This window comes from Triturus cristatus, chromosome 11 (assembly GCF_964204655.1).
Source record: "Triturus cristatus chromosome 11, aTriCri1.1, whole genome shotgun sequence".
In the NCBI taxonomy this organism is placed as follows: domain Eukaryota; kingdom Metazoa; phylum Chordata; class Amphibia; order Caudata; family Salamandridae; genus Triturus; species Triturus cristatus.
In genome coordinates, this window is record NC_140594.1 from 273,605,275 (window position 1) to 273,626,572 (window position 21,298).

At 45.9% G+C, this 21,298-nt stretch overlaps 1 protein-coding gene across 3 annotated transcripts in view; it reads left to right on the forward strand.

Moving 5' to 3' along the window:
* LOC146784010 (2'-5'-oligoadenylate synthase 1-like) overlaps positions 1–21,298 on the forward strand; it is a 323,524-nt gene that overhangs the window by 263,469 nt on the left and 38,757 nt on the right. For all 3 annotated transcript variants that reach the window (XM_085633235.1, XM_085633233.1, XM_085633234.1), the window contains exon 5: positions 18,881–19,113. In XM_085633235.1, coding sequence (XP_085489361.1) covers positions 18,881–19,113 — 233 coding nt within the window. The remainder of the gene's footprint in view (positions 1–18,880; positions 19,114–21,298) is intronic.

Here is a 21,298-nt window from a genome sequence, read left to right on the forward strand (position 1 = left end):
CCAGCAGGTGTTGTATTAATGCACCTACGGACCTTACTCCGCAGACGAGCTGATTGCGCCGAGGGTCTAGGTTCCTACTGTGGCCTAATTCTAGTCTGGGAGCATCAGATGCACCACTGCACATACTGCTTCAGGCTCGGATCTCCCCTCCTCACACTCCTGGCTAAATGGACGAAACACTGCATACCAGGGCAGTCTAGACCACATAGTCCTAAAAGACGTAGATCCCAGTTGCACCCTACCTCAGACAGAAGATCACTGAGGAGGCACTAGAGGATAAGTCACTGGGTCTTACTGTGATTTTAGCATCCCAGAAACGGACTGATTACTTATAGATGAAAGCAGCTCTTTTTGGAAGGTTTAATCTGACCACAGATTAGCATTTAAAAAAACTTTGCAGCATTTCTACGCAGAGTAACCAGGCATTATGGGAAGTCTGATAGGACCTTGAATGAACTTCCACTTTTAAAGTGCTGGAGTAAGTGAAACCTGGCGCAGGCAAACCTCTGATTTCTGCAGAGAACATCCTATGTATTTATTTTGTAGAGTTACATTAACATGTAGCTGATGGAAAACTGCTTGGCGCTTGCACGTTTGCAAAGACACCTTGCAGGCTGGTCATCATGAGGGTGCAGAGGAATACACCTCAATTTGAGCACATTTTCACACTGATTCACTCATAGATGCCAAGGTTTCAGATTGGTAAGTGTGACTTTTTCATAATTTAACTGTAATAATGGGTGACATTTACACAATCTGACTCTGCTCAGTTTTCAGTAGCCTGCTGTCAGAGCACATAAGTTCAGTGGCTTTCTTAGAGTTTCTAGTTGCTCAAATGGGCGTAATTTCTAATATCTATATGTATTCCTCCTCTTCATTTCTTGATTTTGCTCATGAGAAAGTGTCATTCATAGTCGTTGAAATGTCACTCATAATTACACTGAAATTATGAAAATGTCACACATCGCAATCTGAAACCTTGGCAGCTATGCTACGTCTACCACACACAGAACATTTGAACATCTCATAATTTCATGCCACACAATTCAACTATAAATAATTTAACCCTACAACATTCCATACCACATAATTACAATCCTAAAAATTAAAAAACACATATTTCCACTTCACTCCAAACCACATAATTACACTCTACACAACAAAATGTAACTACACATAATTCCATTTCAACCTATATAATTATACTTCACACAACAAATGTACACTCCACTCCAAAACACATAATTACCCTCCACAAAATACAACTCTGCAACATGCTGTATTATTCCACTCCGCACAATTATACACCACACCATGCCACATAATTCTACATGTCACACAATTCCACAATTCATCCCACACAATTCATCACACAACATAATTATACTCCACATAATACCACTCAACACCACATAATTTACCTCCACATACTTATGCTGTACTCCGTATTGCATAAATACACTCCACATAAATCCAGTCTATGCCACGTAGCAACATTCCTCATAACTACAGTTCACACCATGCCTCATAATATCATTCAACATAATTTTCACTCAACAGCGCACACTTCCACGTCACATAAATCGAACTCTACTCATTTCCATTCTACACCACATAATTAGACAACAAACTACGTCATTCAATTCAACAACACAATTACACAACACACCACATACATCCAATCTACACCACCTAATTCCACATCATTCTACAATATTTGACAGCACGCCACATAAGTAAACTCCACTGCATACCACTTCACAACATAAAATACCATTCCAGATAATCTCTCTCCAAGACACACAATCCCACTCCACATAATTCCAGTACACTCAATACTACACAAGTACTTTCCATATAATTACACTGCACACCATGCCACATTATTTCACTACACAGATCCAATCCACACAACACAATTCCACAACTAACAATTCCAATCCAAACCATATATGACTTGCATATATTGCAAAACCATATATTGCAAATGCTTACCTTCCAATGGGTCCTAGCAGATCCTGTTCCTGGAGCTGCAATCCTTCTCCTGCCAGCTCTCCTCTGTGCTGCCTCCTGCTCTCTCTGGGGGCCCCCACCCCCATCCTTTTTCCGGCTGGGCTCTGATTGAAGAGAAACAATGTAGTGCAAGCCTCTCTCTCACGAAGAGCTGAGGAGGCCCTCTTCACAGCAGCGGTCCGTGGAGGTAAGTGCGGTGGGACGGGGTGAGGGTGGTGTCGACAGATGATGGAATAGGATTTATTTATTTTACCCTATTCCATCATCTGCCGACTTTCCCCACCCTGCCCACGCCCGCCCCCTCACTTACCTGCACTGTCTGCCACTGTTTACTACTCAGTCCTCTGCACCTGTCCTAGATGCTGATGGGCGTTTAACTTTGTCTGTGGCTCTAGCCCTCGTGTCAAAGGCAGTTTACCTCTCTGTCCTCTGCATCTGTCCTAGATGCTGATGGAAGTTTAACTCTGTGCCTCTTGCCCTGGTGCTGAAGGCAGTTTACTCCTGGTTCCTTTGCATCTCTCCTAGATGCTCATGAGAGTTTAACTTTATGTCTGTGGCCCTGGCCCTGGTGCAGAAGGCAGTTTACGTCTCTGTCCGCTGCATCTCTAGTCTCTACTAGATGCTGATGGAAATGTAACTCTATATCTGTGGCTCTAGCCCTGGTGTTGAAGGCAGTTTACCTCTCTGCCCGCTGCATCTGTCCTAGATGCTAATTTAAGTATAACTCTGTGTCTCCGGCCCTAATGCTGTAGACAATTTACATCCAGCAGCAGTCCGTGCAGGTAAGTGCGGTGGGGCGGGGCTGGTGGGATGTCAACAGACGATGGATTCAGATTTATTTATTTATTTTTCCCTACTACATCGTCTGTCGACTTCCTCCCGTCCCTCCCGTCCCGCCCGCTCACCGCTCTTACCAGCACAGACCGCCGCTGGCCCTTCACCTAGCGAAGACTGGGGGCCCCCCGCACCGCGGGGGCTGCGGGGGTGTTTGTTACGCTCCTGCAGCGGAGAACGTTCACACTTTTATGCAGGTATAGTCTAGCGTTATAATAATGATGGTTCACTTAAAGGATGCTGTGAAACCTCAGATTGCTGGAGTCTTTTTTCCAGAGCCCATGCACTACTGTGCCTCCTGCTTGTGTTCCGGTTCAGGGAGGACCTGTCCTGGCAATTCGGGCTGGACTGCTCCTGCAGGAGCAGGATCAAGTCAGATTTGCATGTAGCTGTGTCCAAACTGCTTTGGCATGGTGTGCAAAATAACGACACTGGGATGCAGCATGGGCAATTAGCGGTGGCTGATATTAATTCAAGCATTCCAATCCATCACTTTTAATATACTTCAGTATGTCAATAACAAATAAAACCAAGGGCAGGGAGAGTTTTAGTCCAGCACACGTCCTCCCTAACTAAACCAATACTCAACAACAAGAGTGTGCAGTTCCATTGAAAAAAATGGGGGGTTCCAGAGTCGAAAATGGGGGCCTGGATCCAACAGATCAACAAGGAGCAGCTCCTTTTAAGAGCACAAGCCCCCACCCACCAGTGGTGGCATGCTTCGTCATCGGGCTGGGCTAGCTCTGCAATGCAACGGACCCCACGTGGTGGCACTTTGCTGAGGAACATTTTATATTGCCTGTTGGTCAACAATGTATGGCCAACAATCCCTTCAAGGAATGATTAGAGAAGAGTTGTAGGAAATGCGTAGACTGGTCATAAACATATTAAATTAACTAGAAGTCCCCTCTATGTCTAGTTTATTTGCTGGACAGGGTCAAGACTGATTTCCATATGGCTGGGTCTGAACTAGGGTGGCAAAGTGAGCTAAAGAACGATGATGGATTCAAACCAGATCTGTGACCGGGGGTGAGTGTCTGAAAAGTTTGAACGCTCCGTCCATCATCTCCTTGTGTTTGCTTTGTTCGCCCTAAGTTGGTAGGGTATGCCCAGACATGGGTCCCTTGCTCACTGGATTCTAGCTAGCCTGGCTGATGAGTTGTGTTACCCGGAAATCTGTATCAGGATGCTTGTTTCCAGTTCAGGGAAGACCTGGCTTGGCAGGTCGGACTGGACTGTTCCCATGAGGAACAGGGTCAAGACTGATTTGCATGGGGGGCGTGGCTTGGCCGGAGACGATGGTGGACGCGTGAGCAGAGAGCTCCGTATCAGCCCAGCATTTATCCTGCTTGAATGGACATCCGGGATTGCCTGGTGCGCCATCGGTGACCCCCTGAGGGTCGTGCACACGAGGAGTGTTCCTGGTGAAGTGTGGATCGCAATCCGCGCTCAATATCGGCTGCAGCGGCGGAGCTGCCCCGGGAGGCCAGGAGAGCCCCAAATGGCGGCAGCGATCTGAGCAGTGTGCTGGGCTCCATACTGACAGTGGGGGCAGCCTTGTGGCTCTGGATGGGGATCTCGCTACACTACACTGTGCTTCGCTGCAACTGGTTGCCGAGTGAAATTATGCCTGGCGGCTCGACTATGTGCGGTGGCGGCGATGAGACTCAGCCGACCACGCCCTGAACCACTGGGCCGTGGGCGGAGCGGATTTCTAGCGGACGACGGAGAGGGCCCACCGGAGTGGACTCTATTGATATGATGACTGTACTGGGGCAGACGCCCTGACAGGTTTGTCGGGGACCGACGGACCCCTGGAGGCCCGAGAGCGATGCTGTGCTTGGTCACCGTGGGGGGGAGATCGTTGCCCGGCCCGGAGGTGAGCGGGCGGCTCGCAGGCGATTGGAAGTGCGGGCCTGGCCGAGAGGCCGCACTGTGGCCCCATGGCATTGGACTGGCCTGCTACCATGGGGCGAAGACAGGATTGTGAGGAGAGTCTTCCGGAGCTTCCCCGGAGCGGTGTCCTGAAGGATTGGTACTGTGGTGAATACGACGAAGGGCAGCCTCTGGTGGAACAGAGACCGATGTCACAGTTGAGGATTGCCTAGGAGGATACCGCCCATTGCCCAGACTGTTTGTCACGCTCAGGGCAAGACATTGAGGACCCTGGTGGCAAAAGGGCTGGGACGCTGAATGGCGCCCCCCCCCTTCCCCGGGGAGAGTCCGGAGCGGTCGAGGATTCTGCTGAGAGCTGCGCGCTACAGGGGAGAAGTGCGCAACGTTGCCTGGAAAGATGGCAACCGTCACGAGAGCGGTGGCATAGGAATCCCCCATTGAGAGCTGAGGCGCACCTGGGGGAGCTGACTGTTGATGACCCGGTGACCTGTGGACCCCTGCTTTGAGACGGCTGAGGAGATTGGAGCGTGGCTCCAGTGCCCTCGGTGTAGGCAGAGACCGAGGGATGACTGTGAGCAGATCTGGACCAGAGCGGACAAGTATTGCTAGCAGTCCTGGCAGCTGGGGGATTGGGGCGCAGAAGACGAGCCCGGGCATTGCACCCAAAACTCGAACTGAACGGAAGAAGTGGGCACTGCTGAACCATCAGTGCGCATCATAAAATTGCACCACTGCTGCGCGGGGAGTTTGGGTTGAGTCGCCTATGCAGAGCGCCTGCCACCAGACGGAGGGAGGAATATATGTGAGCGGGGAGAGACTTCACCATTATGGGTAAGACCAGGGGTCGCCTGGCTGGAGGCACTCAGGAGCAGAAAGGAGATACTTCAGATGAGTTGCAGACTGTCCAGGAGGACCTGGAGCAGCAACAACTTCACCAAATACTGGAGGCCATAGCGGACACAAAGGCGACCCTCCACCAAGATATCAGTACAGTTGCAGTGGGACTTGGGCTACTAAGGGATGAACACAAAAAGCTCTCAGAGAGGGTCAAGAAAAATGAAGTCAGTCTGGCAGAGTTGACGCCGGTGCAGAAGGACATGGCACAGCAGATGAAGGCCCTGGCGGACAGGGTACATGTTCTGGGGCACAAAGCCGAAGATGCAGAAGGACGCAATCGGAGAAATAACATCCGGGTAGTGGGGCTCCCGGAGGGAACAGAGGGGGGCGATATGGTAGCCTTCCTGGAGACATGGTTTAGGAGTGTTGTAGCCCCGGAGGGCTTCACTACCTTCTACACCCTTGAAAGAGCCCACAGGGTGCCCGCCAGGCCCCTGGCCCACGGGGAGGCCTCCGAGACCTGCGTTGGCCCGCCTGCTCCACTTTCGTTATAGGTACTTACTTTTGCAAAAAGCAAAAACGGATGGCCCCTTCACTGTGGATAACGCTAGGGTTACGCTGTTCCCGGACTATACACTGGAGGTAGAGAGGAAGTGGGCCTCCTACATGGCAATTAAGAAAGCACTGCAAGACTAGGGCCTCCAGTACTCACTGATGTTTCCGACCCGCTTGCGCATCATACTAGAAGGAAACACACACTATGTTGACCCTCCTCAATACGCTTGGGACTGGCTGGAGACGTACAGAAAAGAGACACCGTGAGGAGAGAACTCCGGGGGCACACAGGATCGAGCCTCAAACCAAACTTTATGACCACGCCGTCGCCTCCGCAACAGAACCCAGAAGAAACCCACACTATCTCAGACGGCTCGGGAGCGGGCGGAGGCACTGCAGGCTGTGGTGGCACTGGCAAAGGAATGGACTGCAGTAGCAGAAGAAGAAGAAGCTGGCACTGCCGGGGACTCTGTGGGAAATGACTCGGACGCGTCACATGTTAATGGGGAACAGATGCCCAAGGTGAAACCGCAAATGGCGGATGGCATTATCTGAAGGAGGGTGGTAAGCTACAGTGAGCAGGGTGCCTAAAAGAACACTTACACTGTTATGGCCTGGCGAATGTCCCGGATTGTTTTGTTTACGATAGGGCTGATGTGCAATGGTTACTGAAGTCCTGAGCTAGCTCCTGTCCCCAGAAGCTCTTTACTCGACAGATGACTTAGTGTGCATTTTCTTTTTGTGGTTTGGATGGGTACTAGTTTAACAGTAGCTGTCCTGGGGAGGTGTAGTTGGGGATGTTTCTTAGTTTTGGGGTTTGTTAGGGCCAGGCATGTCACTAGAGCAGTTTTCAGGGTAGAATTACCGACACTGTTGGGATGGGTGCCACCAATGACTTGAAGTGTATATCATGGAATGTGCAGGGGATGCACTCTATGTGGTGCTGACATAAACTACATGCATATTTAGTCCGCAGGGGAGTCCACATAGCGCTGCTGCAAGAAACCCATTGACAGGCGCAGGAAGGAGTAGCGGTACAACGGCGCTGGCATGGCCAGGTGTTCTATACAGCCTATTCCGCATTTGCTTGGGGAGCATTGATTTGAGTGCGGGCGGGGGTGCCCTTCCAGTTTAGGGAAAGGCTTATAGACCCGGAGGGTAGATATGTAGTGGTACTTGGGAAACTAGACGGGCGTGACATAACTCTGGTGAGCATATATGCTCCCAACACAGAACACCCTGCCTTTTTTTCGCGGCTGTCAGGAAAGCTAGCTGCCTATCTCACTGGGTCACTATTGATTGGTGGGGACTTTAACTGTATCTCAGATGTGACATTGGACTGCTCGCACCCCCCAATTCCTAATGCGCCCACTCATAAGATTGCAGAGGCAAGGTGGAATTGGCAGAGCCGATGGAGACTAGTGGACACTTGGAGGGTTCAGCCTCCTGGGGAGGGCGACTACTCTTTTTTTCAGCATTGCATGAGCTCCATGTGCGCTTAGATGCATTTTTATGCACTCCGGACGTGCATGCAGGAGTGCAGGGCAGCGAATATCTGACTAGGGCATTGTCAGATCACAACCCCATTTTACTCCGGGTGCAATGGTCGCGGGTACGAGCCAAGAGACCGACTTGGCGAATGCACCCGGAGGCATTGAAGGGCCCAGTGTTTCGCGACACGGTGGGCGCCTCCATAACTCAGTACTTTGGGGACAATGAGGGCTCAGCCTCAACATCGTTAGTGGAATGGGATGCCTTCAAAACGGTGATTCAGGGTCGTAGTATTGCTGAGATGGTGGGTGTTTGCAGGGTGCTGTTAGTGGACCTAGGAGACGCAGAACAACACCTTCGGGAAGTCGAGAGAGATCGTCCTGGGAAGCCAGATAAACAGGGGGAGCTAGAAGAGACGCGGGAGGCAGTAGCGGCACAAGTGGAGCGGTTGAGATGTTTCGATCACAAAGCTTATATCACACACACCCACGTAGAGGGAGACAAATCCGGTGCTTTACTGGCCTGGTTGGCTAACCCGTCACGCAGAGCATCGATGATTCTGGAGATCCGGGACCTCCAAGAGGGTATAAATGAGTTGTTTTACGACTATTACAAGAATTTATATAACAGAAAGACGACCCAGACGGAGGATGACTTGCATGGGTTTACACGCGAACTCCAACTCCCACGGTTGGATGATGATCAAGCGGAGTTGTTAGGCAGAGATATTGAGATTAGGGAAGTGAGGGCGGCTATTAAGCATATGGCACGGAATAAAACACCGGGGATAGACGGCCTCCCGATAGAATTCTATTTAACCTATACTGAGCAGCTAGCGCCACGATTGGTAGCGCTCTATAATGATGCGAAGCACCTGGGCCAACTTCCCGTCTCAGCGAGGGAGGCAGTTATCATCCCTCTCCTTAAACCTGGAAAAGCCGACATGGGACAGATCTGCGTACCGTCCGCTATCCATGCCTAATACAGATTACAAAATACTGAGTCGCATATTAGCCACTCGTCTTCTACCTTTCATGTCGACCATAATACATCAGGATCGGGCTGGATTTATTCCTGCTCGGAATACGGCCTTAAATATTCGGCGCTTACTGCGAATACTAGAAGCAGACTCCTATCCAAAAGATGCAGCCACAGTATTTGCCCTTGATATAGAAAAAGCATTCAACAGTCTGGAGTGGCCCTACCTGTTCCACGTCATGGCCGAATTTGGACTGGGGGACAAATTCAAGGAGTGGATGGCTTTACTATACAAGTGCTCCACGGCACGAGTTAGGACGGGTGGGTTGATATCCGATGCTTGTGAAGTGGGCCGGGGTACGAGGCAGGTATGCCCGCTGTCCCCCCTCCTGTTTGCGCTGGCCATGGAACCACTGGCGGCGAAGGCCAGGATGGGGCGATACTACCAAGGCCTACATGCGCATGGACAGGTACACCACATAGCCCTATATGCCGATGACTTGCTTATGTTCTTGGAAAACACAGAGCAAGCACTTTTAGGGGCGAAGGCAATTATTGCACGAATTGGGAGGGGTGTCTGGCCTTAGAGTGAATTGGGCTAAGTCATGGCTGTTCCCAACAGTCGGAGACAAAGACAGACCGCAGGACATAGCAGGAGTGCAGTGGGAATACAGGTGCCTCCCGTATTTAGGGGTTAAGATATACCATGCACGAGCGGATATGTTGGAGGGCAATATTGTTAGAGCAGTAAGAGGTCTGGCGAGTAATTTTGAGTTTTGGGGGTCACTGCCACTATCAGTTGCTGGGCGAGTGGCCTTACTTAAAATGGTGGCGCTCCCCAGGCTAATACATTACTTTGGGACCCTGCCGGTTTGGATCCCAGCGCGGATTTTTAAACAGCTTAAGTCCATGGTCACTGGCTTCCTGTGGGGCACGGGTAGAAGGAGGGTGGCCTTTACTGTATTAATGCATCCAAGATCAGAGGAAGGATGGGCAGTTCTTGATTTTGAAACTTATTATTTAACTGCTCAGCTGCAATGGCTTACGCAAAGAGTAGCGGCACTGGCTGTGTGGACCAGAGGAGGAAAGAGAAAAGGCCCCGGAATTGGGATTACTCTCTCAAATCGTTCTGGACCTGTGCCTCCCAGAGGACCTTAGAACAGCAAGGCAGTGCTGGAAGCTGAGTCTAAAACGAGCAGGCATCGCAGTGCCATATGCCCCTGATATTCCGCTGTCCATGTGTGAGGCGCTGCCCAATGGAGGCTCCTGGCGGGATTTGGTAGAATGGGGCGAGAAAGGGTTTATTACTATAGGGGGACTTTTTGCTTCACGTGGTGCTTACTGCGGCTATTCGTGAGCACTGGAAGGAGGGCCTAACCGAACCGGGTGCCTCTCTGGCCTGTCAATATATAGTAATTGCTGCGGGAAAGTTTAAAGCGATCATGTGCCTGTACAAGCGTATGACGCAGGAGAAGCTACCACCCCTAGATGTCCTTAAGTGTAAGTGGGAGGCAGATGTGGGGAAAGAGATATCAGATAGGGCCTGGGCCGAGATAGTGGAAAGAGCATGGAATAGCACCAGGAACGCCCGCTTTCAACTGGTGCCCTTTTACATCTTGCACAGAGCCTACCTCACTCCAGCAAAGATCAAAATCTACTTTGACACGGATTCAGACGAGTGCCCGCACTGCCAGGGGGAGGGAGCGGACTTTCCTCACATGATCCGGGGGTTCCCACAACTAGCTACTTATTGGACTGAGGTAGTGACCTTGTTGAACGTTGTAATGGACATAGAACTAGAGCTGGCAATGGGGCCGTGTGTGCTGCATTGGTTTCCACATACGACTAAATCTAAGATCACTAGCAAATTTTTAGATATGGGCCTTTTGCTGGCCAAAAGAGAAATCACGATGCATTGGAAAGCACGAATGGCTCCCAACCTAGATAGTTGGAAGAAGGAATTCAGCAAATGGGCGAAATGTGATGGGATAGTGCAGTTGCAATTAGCAAAGAGAACGGGTAACGAGAAGACATTTGACGCGGCCAAAACATGGAAACAATTGGCGGGTTTATTAAAGGCGCCAGACGCTGATAGCAATGAAAACAGTGAGATTGCCGTACCGGAGATAGGACATTGAAATGCTAGCACCGAGCTGCACCGGCACTGCCACCCCTAGTGCCCACATGATATACGAGCATAGGGTAGAGGCGTGAAATCGTCTTCACTATTGGCCTTGGTAGCCTACCGACAACTATACATAACAGATGTATATTGAGTGTATTGTGCAAAATTGGAAGTGAAATGCCTGGGGGGGAGGGTGGGGTGGGATGAGGATCGGGAGTTTAGTTAGAGGAGTGATGATGTGATTTATAATGCAATTATGGATCAGGGAAGTCACTAATCAGTGATGACTATTCCCTTTATTTTTGTTTAGTTCCGCATTTTGTCTCAGTCATTGCAAGGCAGAATACCAATATATGCGTCAGTCTTCAATTTATATGACTTAGTACTGTATATTTGTAATGATCATCAAGCTGGGAAATATTAGGAATGCCATTTTGATACATTGTTACTTGCTGTTGACACCTGAAAACTCAAAGTTTGTTTACAAACAAAAAGACTGATTTGCATATGGCTGAGTCTGAACTGGGGTGGTGAAGTGAGCAAAAGAATGATGATGGATTCAACCCAGATCTGTGACTGGTGGTGAGTGTATGAAATGTTTCAGCGCTCCATCCATCATCTCCTTGTGTTAGCTTTGTTCGCCCTAAGTTGGCAGGGTATGCCCAGACGTGGGTCCCTTGCTCACTTTGCCACTGGATTCAAGCTAGCCTGGCTGATGAGGTGTGTTACCCCGAAACCGGTCTCAGGATGCTTGTTTCCAGTTCAGGGAAGACCTATCTTGGCAGTTCGGGCTGGACTGTTCCCAAGAGGAACAGGGTCAAGACTGATTTGCATATGGCTGAGTCTGAACTTGGGTGGTGAAGTGAGTCAAAGAACGATGATGGATTCAACCCAGATCTGGGGGTGAGTGTCTGAAATGTTTCAGCGCTCCATCCATCATCTCCTTGTGTTTGCTTTATTTGTGGGGCATCTGTTAATGGGATAAAAATAATAATCAGTCAATTCTAGGAGCGTATTATGATTTCTAGATCCCTTCACTCGGTCGACATGTTTTGCACCTAATTTGCCCTGAGATGGATCAACAGCACTTCTTCAGGACCTATCAATAACCTAATCTACTTTGATAGGTAAAAACGATATCAGTACTAAGGTGACCTACCACTCATACAACATTATTTGTGATAAGGTAATGCACCTGAACTTCCACCCTTACTCTGGATGTATTCCTTGTATTTGCATTCATGGCGCTAATTCTAAGGTACAAGGGCCCCTTGGGAGTGGCGGGATGCTAGACTACCCGCTGGTCCCTTCGCTGTTCAGTAGTCTCTGCCGTATGCCTATCCGTCCACCGTCGTCCCGCTGGTGCTCCTAAAAGGAGGTGCTCCTTGATGATCTATTGGGTCCAGACCCCCACTGTCGGATCTGCCTCCCTCCCCCTTTTTCAACGTAACTGCACACTTTTATTGTTGATTACTTCAGTATGGCGCCCTAAGTGGGATGGGTAGGACCAGATGTGGGTTCTGTGAACACTGTGTCACTGGAACCAAGCTATGCCAGGGTGATGAGCCCATAACCATGGAAAAAACAGTCCTGAGTTGCTTGTGTTCCAGTTCAAGAAGGACCTGGCCTGACAGTTCAGATTGGAATGCTTCCATTGGAGCAGGGTCAAAACTATAGTGGCATGGTCTGCAAAATAACGATGGCCTGGGTTGTGGCCCAAAAATTTACCAGTGTCTGAGATTATTTCCAGCAATCCATTCATCACTTTTTGCATACTTTAGTATGGCGCCAACCACAACAAGTGGTAAATTAATCTTGGCGCTTGCCAGTTTGGACATGGGTACCAATCTCACAGATGCAGCAAACAGAGATCCATTTAAACTTCAAAATGTGGCCACACTGCAAGATGTCTTCGCAGACATTCAGTTCATGTATTCGTTTTCTAAATCATTAATGCATTTTTTCAGCAGCAGAAACAAGGATGTTGAGTTGACGTTGCTGACTCGAACCCCGTTCCCCCGCTTCAAGGTCGACCGCTCAAGCCGTAAGGCTACATCCTCTCCCCTTAGATCCTTACATATTCTTGATTTAATAGATTATTTTAATTCACTAACTGAGGAGCTGTCATCATAAAAGCAATTTCTCATATCTTTCTTCAGTCTAATGTTCTGTTACCACAGGGTGTAGAGTTACATTTCTGTGACGAAAGTGTACACATGACTAAATTCATAATCTATATATTCTCTTTCGAATTTCCATTCATTTAATTTATTTTTGCAATGTATTTAGATTGAGTTCTGCACTTTTGAAACATTCCTTTGTTTGATCTCCCAAGTTGATGTCTTCATTTGTTTATGAATGTCTAACAAGTTGTTGAATTTTTCTTGCACTGTTTTGACAAACCTGATCTGAGTTTTTGTTTGGTTGGAAGATGATTTTGGAGCTGCTACTTTATTATTTTTGTAAGACTGGATTTTCATCGTCATATGCTGTGTATTTCAAAATAGGAAGACCACATGGCACTCTCCCAGGTCTAGGTAATTCCCACTGCAGTAAACATGTCCACTAATTTTTAGGTAGATTTAACTGTTAGACAGTGCTCAAGACAAAGCATACAGATATGGGCTACGGACAGCCCATTTCAGCAATGGAGGGCACTGTTAAGTAGGAATCCTCCGGAAACGATATGTTTCAAAGATGAATTTATTGAGTTACAAGCATAAAGGCCAGCACAGCATACACAGCCCGCACAGCTGCACTCAGCACAAAGGTATTCTAAACTGATCACTGATGACACCTGGAAGTTCCATGTGTCATCAATGATGTAACGCATCAGAATGTGACAAAATGCAAATGAGAATAAGAGACAAACATAACACATCTTCTCCCTTTAACACAATAAGAAAAATAAAAACAAAATACAAAAAAATAAACTAAAATAACAACACATCTTCCCTCCTGACAATAGAACCATTTAAGAAAACAACTTAACTTTTTCTTACACATCAATGTAACAAAAGTAAGGAATAAAAGAAACTAATCAATGACAAAGTCTTTGAGATAATCAGGTGGTTTTACAATTCTACCAAATCTATTAACAAGGACGTCTTTACCTTCAGATGGTAATTCAGGGTCTGAAGGAGCCTCATATTCAATCAAGTCTGAAGAACCAGAATTGAGAACAACATCATCAGAAATATTATCATTCTGTACATCATCAAGAGAATTCTCATTCCCAACTTGTGTAGAATCAGATGAGTTCTCAAATTGAGTTGTAACTAGGGGGGCTTCTATTTTCTCAGAATTTTCATCTTGCATATACTTTGACAAACATTCAGATCTCACATCTTCCCAATCAAGCCAATGGAAATTTGTGATTTGACTATCATTCTGCCTTTTATTCCACTTGTTGAGTTTACCATTGTACTTTACTACTCTACCAATATGCCAAATCTTACCATCAGACAATTTGACTGAGTTCTTAAAAATTTCAACTATACTGAAAGGTTTTGAGAATTTACTTTGCCCTTTTCTCACCTTAAAAGGTAATTTAACCCGTACTAAATCACCTACTTCAAAAATGATCTCTTTCGTGTTGTACTTGATGTCATAATAACTTTTATACTTCTCCTGATGTGACTTAATGTTTTCTTTTACATGTTCAGGTGAGCATTCTAATAACCTGGAATGTTTTAACCAAGATTGATTTTCCTTAGTGAATGGAACACGCCCCTTCATAATAGTAAAATGACTGTAACCTGTAACAGTAGGAGTAATACGGTACAGCCAAACCATTTTCTTTATTCCTACCACCCAATCTTGATTTTTAAGGTTGGCTAATTGAATTGAATCCTTGATTACACAATTGAACCTTTCTACTTCGCCATTGCCGCTAGGATGATAAATCGAGGTGACTTTATGAGTTATACCATTGCGTTTCAAAAAAGTCTTCTATGAGATGACATTTGAATTGAACCCCATTATCCGTTATAATAACTTTGGGAAGTCCTTCTCTCTGGAACAAGTCGTCTAAAAACTCAAGAACTTTGGATGAATCAGCTTTCTCTACTACTTTAATTTCTGGCCATTTTGAAAAATAGTCCACTGCAACTAAGATATACATGGCGCTATTATTTTTAATAATGGGCCCAGTGATATCCACACCTAAGGTTTCCCAAGGCATCTCCGGACACAACACGGGAGACAAAGAAGGAGTGTTCGTTCTTAGAGACTTGTCTGAATTATTGCATGAAGAACATCCTCTTACTACTCTCTCCACTTCAGCATCTACTCCTGGCCACCAATATAATTCTCTGATACACTTTTTTGTTTTAACAATACCGAGGTGACCTTCATGACACAATTGAATGACCTTCATTCTTAAATCTTTTGGTGGAACTATTTTTTCACCTCGTAATATATTGCAATCTTTAAGGGATAATTCATCACGTACTTCCCAAAATTGTTTCAGTTCTTCACACAACGATTTCTTAACTGACCATCCATTAACAATACATTTTTTAACTTTTGCAAGAAGTTCATCCTTAATCATAGACTCTTCCCGTTCCTGAGGACTCAAACTAACATTATCCCTCCTAAGATTTATCCCAGCTACTTGAAAATCATCTAAATTTTCTGTAGAACTCTCCAATGGCAATGGTAATCTACTCAAACAATCAGCTACTTGGCTCTTAACTCCTGGGACATAGTTTACAGAGTACATGTAATCCAAAAGACGAACAGACATTCTAGCTATTCTAGGCGTAGCGTTCAGTAATCCATCAGGGGAAAGAACTTTCACTAGGGGTTTGTGGTCACACCTAACCTCAACATAACCCCATATAAAACTCCTAAAATGTTCAAGTGGCCATACCACTGCTAACGCTTCCCTTTCAATTACAGAATATCGTTCTTCAGCTGGAGATAGAGCTCTTGATGCATATGCAACTGCCATTTCTTTCCCATTTTTCTCTCTTTGTGATAGGACAGCACCTAATCCCTTTTGACTTGCATCAGTGGTAATAATGCAAGGCAAATAGGGATCAAAGCCTACTAGTTCCTTAGCATCACAAAGTTCATTTTTGAGATCTAGAAAATCACGCTGCAGCATGTCTGACCATATGAATACAGATTTGCACTTTAACATCTGACGCATATTGAATGTCTTCTCTGAATTTTTTTTCACAAATTTGCTGTAAAACTCTATAAGCCCTAAAAAGGACCTCAATTCATCCTTGTTCACAGGAGATGGGGCATCTCTAATGGCATTCATTAGTTTGGATTTAGGTTTTATACCTTTGGTGGAAATTTCATGTCCTAAGTAATCTAATGAATCAACACCAAATTTATATTTAGACAATTCTGCAGTGAGACCTCTTTCCTTTAGTATTTTAAGAAAAGAATACATTCTCTCATCTTGTATAGATTTAGTTTCACCCATTATGAGGATATCATCTTGAAAAAATAGTATGCCAGGTAAATCATGAAATAATTTAAACATACGTTTTTGAAACACTGCAGCCGCTGACGCGAGGCCAAGCGGCATGCGCAAAAACCGGTAACATCCTTGGGGAGTCATGAAAGTGGTCAAACTTTTACTATCATGGTGTAATGGGATTTGATGATATGCTGATCTTAGGTCGATAACTGAAAACCATTGCATGCCTTTGGTAAGGGAAATTAACTCATTTATTTTGGGCAACGGAAATCTTTCAACTACTATATTTTTATTCAGAGACCTCAAGTCAATGCATAGACGGACCTTGCCATTGGCCTTACAAGCCACCACTAATGGGGCAACCCAATTAGAAGCATCTACTTCTTCAATGATTCCGTCATCTAATAAGCGTTTCAGCTCCTTATTAACCTCTTCTCTGGCAGCCCAAGGAATGTGTCTGGACGTTTGTACTGTGGGTTGGACATCATTTTTTAGTATAATTTTATGAACATACCCATTTAACTGACCTACTTTATTGGTAAAAACTTCGGGAAATTTTTCTTTATGTTCAAGGTGATAATTTTCATTATGGTCTAAGACCATGACTTGTTCAACTCCATTCGGGTTTAAAATGATAAATACAGGAGGACCATCTAAAGCAACATACAGTTTACTAATTGAAGATCTCCCTTTAAATTCAAAGGTAAGTTCTCTAAAACCAATTAAATCGATTTTTTCACCAGTAAAACTCTCTGGTGAGATATCAGGAGGAGATAGAGTGGGACCTAAAACATGGACAAAGTCTTTTTCCCACTGTACTTTGTTAATGATCATGTACGGAGATCCTGAATCCGCCACGATGACTGTATCAACACCACCAATTGACATCGCACATACAGGTTTAGATTTACAATTGATATTTAACGAGTTAACACTATCAGAAACTCCTAAAACACAGTCAACATTCTTATTAGGAATATCATCACCAGAAGATGTGAAAGGAGAATCATTATAATCATCCTTAAGCAAAGTGACCTTTTTCTTTTTGTTCATGTTGCGCCGACACGCCTTTGTAAAATGACCAATAACACCACATTGGAGACATTTTTGTTTCCTAGCAGTACAAATCTTGAAATTAGCTAAATGATGTTTACTGCCACATCTGTAACATTTTAATGTTGCAGATCCGGTATGAATGTTAGTAGTGTCTCTATTGGAGGAGGATGAATTGAGAAACTTTCCTTTGGGTTTTAAAGTGATTTTGTTCACTGTAAGTTTCTCACTTTCTTTAGGAGACTCCGAAATAGCCTTAGCACATTTGTTGGTAATTTCTGCTTTCTTAACTAAAGCGACTACATCAGACAATGATGCTTCACCATGTACCCAGAGACGCTCTTGAACATACTCATTGTTAACATACATTATGATTTGGTCTCGGATTAGTTCTTCCTCAAGTGAGCCAAACCTGCATGTCAAGGCTAATTTCTTTACATCTGAAACAAAATCTTCAACAGATTTGTTTTCTTCCCAAACATTTGTGTCAGTCAATGGCTATGCATACGGATGTTGAGTAATACGTGTCAAGATCTTCAAGAGCATGAATAAACACATTTGAATCATCATCAGCATGCGTCTTTTTGTTCATTGAGTTGTACACTTTTAGACCTTGAGGACCAAGAGAGTCAAGAAAATTTTTCTTTTTCCTGACTTGAGTTAATTCCTCCTCACCATCCTCTAACGCATCAATATAATTTAAGAAATATTCTCTCCATTCTTGCCATTTAATTGGAGGATCTCCTTTAGTAGTGAGAAAGGACTGTGGTGGAGTTAGTGAAAAAGCTTGTGCAGCACACATGGTGGATGAATAGATGCAGAAATGAGTAGATAAAGAAAATAATAATAATCCTCTAAAACAGGGTATACCTTGTAATATAACCCAATACTCAAAATAATACTTGGGTAAGGTGTGCCTGTCACCGTTAAATATTATTCTTTAAGTTGATAGAGGGAAAGTTAAAATGGTGTGCCTATCTCCGTGAATGACAGGCTGATGAAAAATAATATATGTATTGTACAAGTTACCAACCAACTCTTTAATAAATATGGTGTGCCTGTCACCGTAAATGGCAGGCAACAAATGTATTTATATTCCAAATCGGGAATTACAGTACCTTCTTTACTCCTTGAGTGAATGTGAGATCCGACTGTGCTATTGTGGGAGTATGCGCACAGTGAAAGAAACGAAGCTCCAAGATGGCCGCACGTACTACGTTGATTGCACGTAATGCGTGAGGGTCAAACGTACAACGCAGTGCGTTTGTTCGTCATTAGTCATAAGAAGGCTGTCTGGAATGTAGAATGGCAGCAAGGCAGGAGCGTTCCAATCATTACGGATATCCAGGTACGTTAATGGAATGTCCGGCTGATTTGAAATAATACAGTCTAATTCAGCTTAACGTAGTACTGATTATTAAAATTATTAGTTGTGCTGGCCTTGTAATAACTTAAATTATTACTCACTTGATTCCGTAACTTACAGTAGTGTGATGGTTAGAAGTACATTGGCAATGTGTGGTGCAAACTGCAATGGCCTCCTGATGCGGGCCCCTGCACGTATTTTTTTTTTTACAAATTAAGCACTGCGCCACTGTATTGTCAGCTCTCCAAAGCTCTTCCCACTCACTCCATCTGACCACCATTCTCCTATTTTACAGAAGCTGACGGGAAAGAAACTCCCACCAAAATATGCTCTAGAACTTCTGAGCATCTATGCCTGGCAGCAAGGGTCTGACGGGGAAGAACGATTCAATATGGCTCAAACCTTCCGGAACTTTTTAGAGCTGATCTGCAACTATAAAAACCTCTGCGTCTTCTGGACAGAGAATTATAACTTGGAGGACAACATGGAGTTGGCAGAGTTCATCAGATTTCAGCTGGACAAACCCAGGTCTGTACTTTTCAAATCTATCCATGAAGAAGGTAAATAAACCAAAGCAGTGTGCCAGGCTGCATTTTTACCTAACTCAATCACTTATACTATATTATAGGTACCCCTGTGATTTCAAGCTCAAAGGGCATTACACTGCAACTTGCAAGACTCCCATTTTTAGAAATCAACAATAACTTGTAGCCAGCTCAAGTAGGTATATAGGGTTTCAGAGAATATATTTCATAGAAACAGACTGTAGGATCTTGGCCTTTTTGGCTAAAGTTCCCTAAACTTTTTGCTTTTCCCCTAGACCGTTTTCCTGACAAAGAGTTGCCAATTTAGATGCTTTGTCACTGCTAATCAGTGTCAAAGTACAAGGGTTCCCTGTGTAAAGTGTAGTGATAATTGGTTGGCCATGATTGGTATGCTTGCCTTACTAGTAAAGTCCCTAGTGATGTGAACTGTGTGTGCAAGGGCTAGTAATGCAAAGGCGCGCAGAGGAGAGAACTCAGGCCTTCAATGTATGGCCTGCACGTAATGTGCTAAGTTAGCATGTTGTCTTGACAAGTACAACCACTTGTCAGGCCTGACTTTCCCTTTTGCGTATACAAGGGGCACGCCTGAGGTAGGTCCCGGGTAACCCCTGGGCAGGGTGCAGTGTAAGTAAAATGCAAAACATGTAGCGAGGTGTGTGTTATGTTCTGACTGTGAAAAGCGATCCATTTCGTTTTTACTGGTGAAAGGCCATTCTACCCATAGGACAGAATGGGGGAGGCTGGGTATGGTGTTTTATTAGCCTAGTTTCCTATCAATTTAAAATGGAGAGGTGAAGTTTAGTATGTATGAACTCAGTGTCATAACACATCTTTCTATGAAGGTGGTTTTGTCACTGTGTGTTCAGAAACCACTCTTTTAGAAAGTGGCTGAGTTTTGTGCTTTAAGCATTTATGTGTGTCTCTGCTGATGTGGATTGACTGTCTGGATATGTGAGGTGCGAGGAGCTGGGAGAGATCTTGACCCAGGGAGGGGTTGAAATAGCACCAGGCTGCCCTGCATCTGGAGAGTAGGGGGAGGAGAAGCCCGGGAGGTGAAAAGGCCTGGGCTGGTGCTATAAACCAATTGACCCATCTCTAGCTGAGTGATTAAGGACCCAGACCACCAGTATCAAAGGGAGAAAGGTGACACTGGGAGGGAGACACCCAGAACTGATTGAGGGAGGGTCAGGGACCCCTGAGCACTTACAAACTTCAAAGACATGAAGGGGTATAACTAAGAGAACTGAAACCCCTAGAATTTGGTGTCGTTTTGAATGGCGAGATGGACAAGTCGAGTTTGCAGAGGCTCTGACCTTTTCCATAGTCAAGAAGAAACTCTGCCAAGGAAGAAGTTGCTGAAGAGACTGCTGGATAGGACTGACCCTTGCTTCATGATCTGGGGCTGGCCTGCAGTTTGTAGCTCTTACCAAGGAAGAGACTGAAGGGACATTGCAGTGGGTGTTGTCCCCCCCCTTCTTGAACAGGACTATGCTTTGTGCGGTGTCCTGAAGCCCAAGGGCCCGAGGTGAGCTGGCTCCCTGTTTGGAAACACAGGAACATAAAAGTTTCCGTAGAAGTCCCAAGCAACGCAGTGTGCACGTGCCTTTGCAGCTCGAGACCCTCAGAAGTCATGCCTTGTGATCGTGGGCACTTTAGTAAACTGAGTCGCGGACGTGCAAGGAGCGTGTCGTGGTTCAGCCAGGGCATTGGTGAGGAGCGCCTGGTCTTTGAGTGCACCGGGAGAAGACGTGAGTCTCGGACGCGCATTGTGCGTGTCATGGTGCAGCCAGGGGGTTGGTGACGAGCGCCTGTTTGTTGTGTGTACCGAAAGAAGAGGTGAAACTCAGACGCGCAGGGTGCGTGTGAGGTTCAGCCAGGGCATTGGTGAAGAGCTCCTGGTCATCGTGTGCACCAGAGAAGAGGCGAGTCTCGGATGCACAGAGTGCATGTCGCGGTGCAACCACAGGCGCTGGTGAGGCGTGCCTGGGTGTTGGGTGCACCGGAATCAAAGTAGGTCTCCACAGTGCTGAGGGCGGGTCTCGGTGTCGGCTGAGACCGCCGGAAGAAAGGCCAGGACATCGGGCCCTCGGAGTAACACAGCAGCGGCCTGGACCGGCAGCCCCAGAGGAGCTGAGCCGCCGGCCCGAGCTCGCTTTGCCCACCTGACG